General features: G+C 47.6%; 1 protein-coding gene across 8 annotated transcripts in view; it reads right to left on the bottom strand.

The window, feature by feature from the left end:
• SNAP47 (synaptosome associated protein 47) overlaps positions 1-11,233 on the bottom strand; it is an 85,486-nt gene that overhangs the window by 17,176 nt on the left and 57,077 nt on the right. The window contains exon 5 of one of the 8 annotated variants that reach the window (XR_012505741.1): positions 976-2,615. The exons of 6 other annotated variants lie outside the window; for them this stretch is intronic. Coding sequence is in view for 1 of the 2 variants with exons in the window: in XM_074361085.1 (XP_074217186.1) it covers positions 2,664-2,669 (6 nt within the window). In the remaining variant the exon portion in view is untranslated. Of the gene's footprint in view, positions 1-975; positions 2,670-11,233 lie in introns of those variants that run through there. One more of the 8 variants, XM_074361085.1, reaches the window with a different exon arrangement.

The raw sequence follows: 11,233 nt of genomic DNA, 5'->3' as shown, positions 1-11,233 counted from the left end.
CTAACTCCCAGTGGATCAACCCGCCTACAGACCCATTCAAAGTCCTCTGTCACATGGGATGGATATCAGTAGTGAACAGCCTGGGTGACTACCACAAAGGACCCCGAGTGCAATCTATTGATAACAGATCATGCTTCACACTGGAGTCGCCCCTCTCCCTAGCAGTTCCCATCAGGTGACACAGGCAAGAAAGCTCTAGGTTCCACCAGGAGGCCTGGGACAGCCCTGAGCAGTGCTACTGCCTGGGAGAGGAGGCCACTCCTCAAGGGGAGTAAAGTGCATCCCATGTGTTGTCTCAGAAGGCATGACAGTAGCCATGTGGTCAAAGGAAAGCAGCTCTGCGAACACAGTCGAAAGGGACTCCTGACCACCTGGCCCACCACCCACTGCCTGGAAGAACTGCTTCGTCTGATTAACAGGAAACAGGATAAAGGCAGGGAGATGGCCCAGAGGATAGCAAGACCAACTCCTTTCCTAAGAATGAAGAGGTTCAAATGAGATCACAAATGTGAACAAGCTGTGAAAACTATACAGCGCTATGTAAGGTGCCACCGCCAAGTCTCAGAGCCCAGCCACGCACCCCCGCTTTGCAGAGGGGGGCATGGTGACGAGGCGAGCTGAGGTCATCCATCCGCAGTTACACGCAAGTTAGTGACAGAGACAGGATTTACCCCCACATCTCTTTCCAAACAAAGCATCACTGCTGGGATCTTTGTCATGAGACAGAAGACTAAGTCCTGGTCCAAGTTAGCAGTCTCAGACACCACCTTTTTGCATCCTCTGGGAACTGGTGGAAACTCCATCAGCTGAGTCACTTGAAAAACTGGACGGAGCTCTGGAAAGTATACTGTGGGGTCAGTCAGCTCTGGAGGGGATGGGCTGGATGACCTAATACAGGAGGTCTTTTCCATCTCTTATTTCTATGATCTCATACGGCTGAGGCCCAGACAGCATAATAAAAAAGTCAGCACTCACCACCACGATAGGCAGGTCGTTCCACGCTGCTCTCTCTGGTCAACTATTCCTTCCTCGTTACCTCCACGTCAGTGTGATAATAGGGCCGTTCCATCAGGAACTTGCACAGGATGTCCCCTGGAAGCCCAGCTCTGGCCACGCAGCTGTGTCTGATCCGACACGCTTGCTTGAGGTCTCTCTCCTGTGCTGGGTGACCGGCTGCACAAACCCCCTGCAGCTCTCTCTGCACCCTCTATGTCCCTGTCAGTCATATCCAAATGTGGTCAAGTTTATTTCCAATTGAACTGTCTTTCTGGACCACAAGGTCCCCAACTGTAAACAATCACCATTTGTACATGTGCTGATGGCAGGAGACAAGTTTTCAGCAAGACAGCCATGTGTTCCCTTTAGGCAGATTGTCAGCTGTCTTGTTCTGTTCCAGTAATAACTGTGCACATAGAAAACTCGGAAACAGAACTTAGAGGAGAAAATAAAAGTCCTCCAACATCCAATTCCGAATTAGTGCCTGTCAGATAAGCAGTGCTGATAACGTGGCGCAGCCTTTCTCATCCCAATGTCCACACACTCTCAGAGAAGAGCAAAACTGGGGATTAAAGCATATGTATACGTGGTTCTGTTTCCTGGGTTCCCATCCCCCAGTTATCCTATAGAAGGGTAGGAGTTATGGGACCCTGAGATGTGCCCTAACTATTCTGTTAATCTTCAATCTAACTCTTTCACAAACAAGGCTAAGAGGGGGTGGGCAACTTGCCCGAGCTCCCGGGGTCCAGCTCCTGGTGCGGCCCTGACGTGACCACTGCATGGACAGCAGATGTCATGACGAGGACGCAGAGGTCACATCACTGAGACACTGACAGAAACTGCACAAGACCCTTAAAAATTGGCAAAAGGGCTCTCACTAGGGATGGGCAGTCTATTCACACACCCAAGGGAGGCCACGCCCCAGAACCTGGGCCAGCTCTTAGAGCCCCGGGCAGCTATGGCAAGGTGTGCCGTGTAAGGAGGGCCACCCCTGTAATTTTAAATTTTCTGATACTCACATTTTAAAAAAGTGAAAAGTGTGATTAATTTTAATAACATAGTTTATTTAAACCAATCAACCCCGTGTTATTATTTTAACATGAAGTCAATATAAACAATTATTATCATTATTATTTATGACTAGTATGAATGTTATACTTAAGGGACATCTTGACTCGGACCAGCTGCTTTTTAAGTGCCCGGAAGCCACGTGTGTGGACAGCACAGGGCCACATGGCCTCACGACAGCACTTCCATCAGGGGCCCTCTGTGTGACTGACCCTGTGTGTCGTACGCTTCCATCAGCGATCTTTCCCTAGAGCAGGAGTCAGCTGCCTCTTCCCCAGCCCAGAGTGGAACAGTGGCCAGAGCGAGACAACCTGCACTCCTGAGTCTGTGCACGGCGCTCACAGTAGTAAGAGGTGTGCAGAGATTCAGTCTGTGAGCTGGAGCGGCTGGCACGCCTGCAGAAGCTGAGCGTTCCACTGAGCGTGCAGTCCAAATAAAGGCTGGTTCCTGTTGAATTTTATTTGGGAAAAGCTTCACCAAATGATGGCCTTAAGAACAGCACTCAGTCTCCGCAGCCTGTTGAGCCCCGCGGTCACCCTGCCAAAGCTGCACTGAAACCAATCAACACGGCGAAAACACAGGTGAGCTCCTTACAGCTACTAAGTCTGCAAAGAAAATCACTGAGTAAACGCTCAGACTACTGGTTCCCCTGGAATATGGTCCAGTGTCTTCTTCCTTTAAGAAAGGGACTGAAGTAATTAAATGGCAATTAAATTAAATCTTGTGCATTCCATATAACATGGGATGGAAGGAATGGAGTATATAAAGTCTGGCCAAAACAGCTGTTACCTCTGTGGCCTGGCATGACAAGCTGTCTCGCCACCAAATGTGCCGTGCCCTAGCCCCGGAACATCAACGGGCCTCGCAGACGAGCCTTCACTCGGCTCCCAGTCAAGGCCCAGGGTCAAAGAGACTCCTCCCCAAGTCTCTACTCCACTAATGAACAGCCCCAGGAGAAGCTATTGTTGCAGCCACATTTGTAACTACACAGAAGTTAGCTGATTAAGAGTGCACTGAGTTTTAGGTGAAGCTAACTTTTATAAAGTCCAAAGAAATGTGCAGTGCACATCAGCACAAGTAAGACATAAAAGCACATGTGCTAGTGCCTCTGGGAGCAGAACCTCGAGGAAAACCACAGACACAGCCAGTGCTTTGCTGCTCAGGGGCCGCAGGCCCTCAACAAAGCCGGTGCAGGAGGCCCGGCCGCCCACAGGCAGGATGCTGGGCTCGCTCACCAGCGTCAGTAGCTGGGAAGGAGGACAGCCGACATGACTCAGGCAGGAAGTGGGGGCACCATGTGGGCCCCAGGACAGAGTGGGGAGGGCCTCCTGCATTGGCCACATGTTATTAGTGACCTCCATCCCTGCAATACCACAGACTCATAACAGCGGCACAAACACTGGGTTGACATAAGAGCAGATATGGGACATCTTAGTCTCCCAACCATTTCCCTTTTGTTTATAAAAACAGAAAAGAAATTATAGAGAAACAGCTCATCCCATAGAGTAGGTCCACTTACAAAACCAGACGTCGTAACTGTCTGCCTCATGCCAGCGACCAAGGTGTAAAAGTCGGGAGCAGAGGCCCCAGCTCTGCTGTGAGCGACACCTCCAGGGGGCTCTGAAATGTCCAGTGTGGGCTCCCACTGTGTCACTGTGTCAGGGAAAGACACAGTCCGCACAAGTGCAGGCCATAACATTTCTGAAGTGCCTGTAGTATGCTAGTTGTTGTCTCAGCTGATAGTCTGAAAACAGAAAATGCCCCACTCTACTTTATGACAAAACTCCAGGATTTAGAGCATTAGAATATTAACATTCACCACCTAAAGTGAGTTGGTATTAGCTAGCCTGTCTGCCCTGATCTTGTTATTAAACTGACCCACTAAAAACCGAAATTTTCTTGCAGTGAGAAATTAGCAACCGTTTAAGAATAGGGCTGGGATAAATCAAGCTGTCTGCAGTTCTACCAGTTGGGGCCATTAATATGCTACAGAGAAGGTGAAGAGGGAAAAATTGGCTCTCTCTCAGCCAAAGCTCTGGAGGCTGTAAAGAAGGTTCTAGGCCACAATCTGTCACATTCAGCACTTACAGAGCCCCCTTGCATCCCCCCTGTCCCCTCTGCTGCATTCCTGGGGGCTCTGAGGTGATCTGTGCATGAACAGGGGCAGTACAGGGTTCTCTTTTAAGGAGCCCCCCGCATGGGGCTCCCCTCCTCATGACCCCCTCTCAGAGCAGAGGGTGGAGGAACTGAGCACAGACTTGCCTTGTGCACCAGCATGTGTCTGCACATCCCAAGTCTGCAGGGGTCTGTTGGCCCTCAAAGTCTGACTAGCCTCCAGTTACAAACAGCCCTGATGGCCCACAGCAAGAGCATGGCCCCTCTCACTCAAGGTCTGGGAAGGGAAAGCACATGTGAGCACCTCCCAGGACTAGAGCGGGGGTCCTGGGAACCAACGTGCCATCAGACCAAAAACAGAGCTTCCCAGTGATGAGAACCACGTCTTTAAGAGGGCAATGGAATCCCAGCCAAGTGAAGTGCTCAAGAAACTGGAGGTTCGTCTTACAATGTGGAAGTAGATGCCTCAGCAGGGACATTCTCAGAATATGGAACATACAGAAAATGCATTAAGTTTGGGGCTCTTCAGAATTGACTGGGTCAACAGACATTCGGGGCCCCACTGATACATTTGTTTAGAACTTGCTATGCGCCAGAATTCTGTTCCATGTGGTACAGGCCTCATCCTCAGGTCATCCCCGTGCAAGCCTCGAGGCAGGACCCTGTTCTGTAAAATATGGCAGTAGCACTTTTTTGGGGAAATGTGCAGTTTGATGAAGGCCACACAGCTAATGCGCCAAAGGCACTTACTGGCCACCAGAAGTCATGCTTCCAACAGCCCTCGGCCCTCATGCTGCAGATGAGGTGGACAGGCACGGGCTGCCCACGGCCACGCAGCTGAGCTGCCTCCCCAACACTGTGTTCACGCATTAAGTCCAATTTTACATTTAAAACCTGCACAAAACCAACGTACCAGTCTGAACCCAAAATCACCTAATACCTGCTATTTTTAAAAGTTAATTTAAAAATGTTGGTAATGGGTAAGATATCTGGATAGAAGATCAATAAGGAAACAGACGGCTTGAACAACACCATAGACCCACCACACCCAACAGCGGACACGGAACAGCCCACCTGCAGCAGCAGCGCACACATTCTGCTCAAGCACACGTGGCACAACCTCCAGGACAGACCACACGGGAGACCACAAAACAAGCCACACGCTTAAAAAGACTGACGTACCAGAAAGCACCTTCTCTGGCCATACTGGAATGAAACTAGAAATCTGGGCAACTAAAAAATTCACAGACATGTAGAAATCAAAAACATACTCTTGAAAAAAAAAAAAAAGAAAAGAAAAGAAAAACACACTCTTAAACAACCAGTGGGTCAGAGGGAAATTCTTTGAGACAAATGAAAAGAAAAACACAACAGACTAAAACACTAGCAAATGGAATCCAAGTAGGATTTATCTCAGAATACAAGGGTAGTTCAGTGTTAGAAAAGCAACTGATTAACACATTATTAGAACAAAGAGAAAAAAAAACACATAATCAACTCACTTGATGTGGAGAAGGCAATGACAAAAGCCAACATCCTTTCATGATAAAAACTCAGAAAACTAGGACTACAAGAGAACTTCTTCAACATAATAACAGGTACTTACGAACAATTCAGCTAATAGCAGACTCAACAGGGAAAGACGGAAAGCATTTCCCCTCGGGTCAGGAAAAGACAAGAACGCCCACTGTCACCACTGCTACACAGTCTGCTACTCACTGCAAGTCCGAGCTGGAGCAATTAGGCAACTAAAAGGAATAAAAGGCACCCAAATCGGAAAGGAAGATACAAAACTATCTCTATTTGTAGATGACATGATCCCATGTAAAGAATACCCCCAAAATTCCACAATTAACATGGAACTAATTAACAAATTTGGTAAAGTATAAGATACAAGATCAACATAAACACACCTGCTCTGTGTTTCCAAACAGCAGCAATAAAGGATCAGAAAAAGAAATTAAGAAAATAATCCCATTTCTAGTAGCATCCAAAAGAATAAAATACCTAGGAATACATTTAACCAAGGAGGTGGAAGACTGAAAATTATGAACTATGCTGAAATAAATTAAAGACTACCTAAATAAATAAAAGACATTCTGCGTTCCTGGATTGCAAGGCAATATTGGCAAGAGAGCAATACTTCTCAAAGCGATATACAGATTCAACACAAACCCTATCAAATTTCCAACAGCTCCCCTGCCCTTTTTCTTCCTCAGAAATGGAAAAGCTGACCCTCAAACTCATGTAGAATTGCAAGGGGCCCCAAATAGTCAAAACAACTTGAAAAAGAAGAATGAAACTGGAAAACTCACACTACGATGTTACAGTAATAAAGACAGTACGGCACCAGCGTAAGAACAGACACACATAGACCAATGGAACAGAATGGGGAGTCTTCAGAGAAACCGAAGGATCTATGGCCAGTGGGCTCTGACAAGGGAGCCAGGTCTACGCAACGGAGCAAGAGTAGTCTGCTCAGTCAGCAGCGTTAGGACAACCGGACACCCACGTGCAAAAGAATGAAGCTGGACCTCACTTCATATACAAGAACTAACTCAAAATGGATCAATGACTTTCAGAAGAAAACACAGGCAAACTTCAAGACCTTGGATTTGGCAATGAATTCTTATATATGCCACCAGAAGCGTGAGCAAGGAAAGCAAAATGGATAAATGGGATTTCATCAGAATTCAAAACTTCTGTGCACCTGTTGTAGTAGAAAGAATGTGACTGGCCTTTGTCCTTGGCTCCTGGGAGATGGACTCTAAATCTTTGGACTCTTCCAAGTGCCTTTGTTACCCATGAGCCCCTGGGACCACATCTGAGTTTAGGCTCCTAGACAGTTTCGGGATGGAAGCTGCCCATGCTTCAAAGACCAGCCATTTGATTGGAGGGTAGGGACTGTGACCTCAGGGGGAAGGAGGGAGACTGGTGACTAAGCTCAGTCACTTGACCAGTGATTCCCACAATCATGCCTACATAAGGAAGCAATAAAAACTCTGGACACTTGAGGCTCAGTGGAGCTATCTGGTTGTTAAACAGGTAAAACCCATTACCTGTAAGACAGGTTAAAAATGTGCCAGGAGGGTGATGTGTCCATTCACTGGGAGAGAGCACAGAAGCTCTGCACCTGGGACCACTCAGACCTCGCCCTCTGGGTCTCTTCATCTGGCTGTTTCCTGGTCTGATTTGGATCTTTCATAATCATGACTAGAATGCTCTCCTGAGTTCTGTGAGTTGCTCTAATGAATGATCAAACCCAAGAGGTGTCATGGGAACCCCCCCCAGATTTGTAAGCAGCTGGTCCGAACTGCAAGTGGCCTTGGGACACCACTGTGTCTGGTGTCTCAAGGAGTCTGTGTTGGGGACTAGGCCGTTTAACGTGCGGGGTCTGCTCTAACAGTGAGTGGTTAGTGCCAGAACTGAATCATGGTATACCAGCTCGGGGCTGGTGTCAGAATTGCATCAAAGGACATTATCAGGAAAGCCAAAAAGAAAAAAGAAAAAAAAAACCTACAGAATGGGACAGTCATTTGCAAGCCAGCTTTAAGGGCTTAATATCCACAATGCAAGGAACTCCTACAACTTAACAAACAAAAAGACAAACAACCCAATTAATAAACAGGGAAAGAACTTGACTACGCATTTCTCCAGACGCACGGATGGCTAATAAGCACATGAAATGATGCTCAGCGTCATCAGCCATCAGGGAAATGCAAGTCAAAACTACAATGAGGTACCACTTCGTATCCACCAGGATAGAATAATTTTAGAATTTTCAAAAGAGAAAATAAATGTTGGCAAGGATGTGGAGAAAGTAGAACCCTCATACACAGCTGGTGAGAATGTAAAATGGTGCAGCTGCTGAGGAAACAATTTGGCAGCTCATCAAAAAGCTAAACAGAACTGTCCTATAGCCGAGCGATTCCAGCCGGAGGTGTACGCCCAAAGGAACTGAAAGCAGGGGCTCAGATACCCGTACATGAACGTGCAGGGCAGCTGTGTTCACAACAGCCAAGAGGTGGAAACAGGCCGAGTGACCATCAATGATGAATGTAAACAAAACGTGTATAACCATCCAACTATTGTTCACGGAATTACGAGTTCAGGTGAGTTGGAGAGATCAGAGGTGCCAAGGAAGGAGGCAGAATGTGGAGTTAGTGCTTCACCGTAACTGAGTTTCTGTTTGGGGTGACGAAACAGCTTTGGAAATAGATGGTGGGGATGGTTGCACACATTTTGAATGTAATTACTACTACTGACTTTTACACTTAAAATAGTTAAAGTGGCAAAATTTATATTATATATATTTTACCACCTAGAAAACAAGGTTGTAATACAAATATGCTGCTACAGCCAGGCACTCAATAACAATACAATCAGACACTTGATTTCAAGATGTGAGGTTCATTTAAATGCTGGTGGAGACCGCAGGGAAATGTTCCAAACAAGAACAAGCCCTCCTCTCGATCAAGATGCCTGAGCGTCTCGTTTTGGCCTCTGGCATCCTACCTTCTGCCCAGCCAGGCAGCGGCTCTGGAAGTTGCTCACTGGGATGCTGGTGTTTTCTGGAACCCCGTCCTTGGCACAAGACCTCAGAGCTCCTTATCTGGCAGCTTCCTCCCTGTCCACAGTTCCCGAGGGCAGCAGAAGAGACGGAAAGCACCCCCGGGATTCATCCACATGGACATCTGGACCTGAAGGGCAGACGCCCCCTCCAGGCAGCGTGGGTTCATGCCACAGCTTCCATGTGAGGGGGTGTGGCGCGTCCGCCCAGCACCTCTCTCGTGGGCAGAGAGCACAGCCCCTGCTGACGGGCCCTCCTACCCCGACAAGCACCGCCCACACACCGTGGGCCTGGGCTGGAGCGGAGACCACAGCCAACATGACGGGAGGCCTGAGGCTGCTGTGGAGCAGAGCTGGTCATCTGGGGCAATCTCACAGGGCAGCAGTGGGAGGCACAGGAAACCACAGCAGGCAGGGCTGGGCTGGGGCACCACGTGTCTGTCCAAGCAATGCTCACGCTCACCAGTGACCCTAGTTAACCAACCGGGCAGACAGGAAAACCATGAACGAGTATTTCAAAGGAAGGCATGGCATATTCCTGCAACTCGGCTTTCATTTCTTTGAGGTAGATTCTACGTTAGATGGTAGGTACTGGAACATGTTACAAGTCAGTACCCTTGTTTCTCTGAGGTAGAGACCCAGGCCGGGGGAGGGGAGCAGCCTCCCCAGGACTGCAGAGCTGCAGGCGGGACCAGTGCGAGGACACACTTCCTAGTCCAGGGCTCATCCCAGGACACACGTTCTCTTACTGAAATGCCCACTGTGTGTGGACAGCAAGAGTTACTAGGAACCTCGTCCCGGTTACCAAGTCTCTTCTTACGGTTTAACATTTAGAAATGACATAGGATATGATGTCAGGAACACTTATTAATAACTCACAATTAAAGTACCATACATTTAAATACATAACCTAGCTCATTGTTAATCTCTGGATGGGTATCAAAGCCGTAAATAAAAACACAACTTTCTAACTGTGCCCCGGAATTAATGAATGAAATAAACAGTCTGAAACAGATTTAGAAGGTAGCAGAGGATAGTAACAGAACCTGAGGAGAACGGGTTAAAATCTGAAATTATCCCACCACTCCCTGCCTAAACTCTTTCAATGATTCTCAACTGCTTACAGCACAAAATCCTGGCAGGAAGGTACTGAAAAGTTAGTGGCCACATCCAGCTCTCTGTCCCCAGACCCCCCCACAGAGCCTGCTCCAACAAAGGTGCCTGCAAGTCCTCCCCGCACTGGTCAGTGGTCCTGCAGGCTGGAATACATCGCCCTTGCCTTTTCACTGTTGAGGGCCTAACCGTATAGCCATCTCTTCTTCCTAAGACACGTCAGTCCTGGAATGTGGCCTAACCCACAGCCACAGGGGATGGCAAGCACCATGGACCCACCCCTTGCTCATGATCTCACGACTTTGTCCTGACAGTCATCAAGGAAACCCAGGTCTGTCATCTCTCCAAACAGACAGTTAACGCACTGAAGCCAGGGCTAAACAATTCATTTATTCAGGTATTTATTTTGGGCCGAAGAGTACTGTTAAACACAATTCTTTTACATAGATTAGTTATGCAAGAAATGACCGATTTTTTTTTTTTCCTGACTAGGAGAGGAGACAGATTAATCAGGACAAATTTAAATACCTGGAAACAGAGTATGGGGGAAAAAAAGCAGAATGGTGGAGTTACTGAAGGTGAAATGTATTCCATAATTTCTAAAAAAGAAAGAAAAAAAGAAAAGAAGGACATGAATTTCTTAAGATAGCTTCACAGCAAGCAGAGAACTGCCCTAGAACTATTTCAGGAAGGCTCCAGTGAGTTTGCCTGTCCACGTGGAGCGTGGCTCCGCTAAGCAAGCAGAGTGGGCAGACACACAGAATCTAAAGCGCAGGGCCTCGCTCATTTCCCCAGCGTGGACAGCTACAGAGACGCCTTTTCGGTAAACCTCTCCATGCCAGCTGACTGGCTATGTTTTCTAGTCAACAAACCTTCTGATTGGGGTGATTGAGTCACCTCATTTTCTTTTCATTTTTGTGCATTTTTGTGTTTTATTGTTTATAAAGGTATCACATACAATATAGGCAGACTAAATGCCTGAATATAATCAAACAGAAAGTTCAAAACTATGACCTAAAAATTTGCCACGAGTCCACACTCTGTGCGTCCCTCTTTATGGGAAATGACGAGAGCGTCCTGTGCAAGCCTCCCCTCACTGCTGTCCCAGAGTTCACACAGCGCTGGTCCCCGCAACCAGGCTGGTGCCTGATAAACCAGGAGATGAGACCTGGGCCAGCTTTTTCTCTGAATCCTTTTGGCTGAAAGAGGGAGGCAGGATGAAAAAAACACCAAACACAGGGCAAGACAGAGAACTGGAGATTAAGAAATCAGGAAGACACTTTACATATTCTAGGGGTGGAGCCTGGCCGCTTGTGTTTGACACTTCCAAATGCTGTATCAAATGTTTGGTAGCCAAAGACTTGGAAACGAA

The sequence above is a fragment of the Camelus bactrianus genome, chromosome 3, assembly GCF_048773025.1.
Source record: "Camelus bactrianus isolate YW-2024 breed Bactrian camel chromosome 3, ASM4877302v1, whole genome shotgun sequence".
Taxonomy (NCBI): domain Eukaryota; kingdom Metazoa; phylum Chordata; class Mammalia; order Artiodactyla; family Camelidae; genus Camelus; species Camelus bactrianus.
The sequence above is the reverse complement of the archived record's forward strand: the minus strand, read 5'-3'. Positions and strand labels throughout refer to the sequence as shown.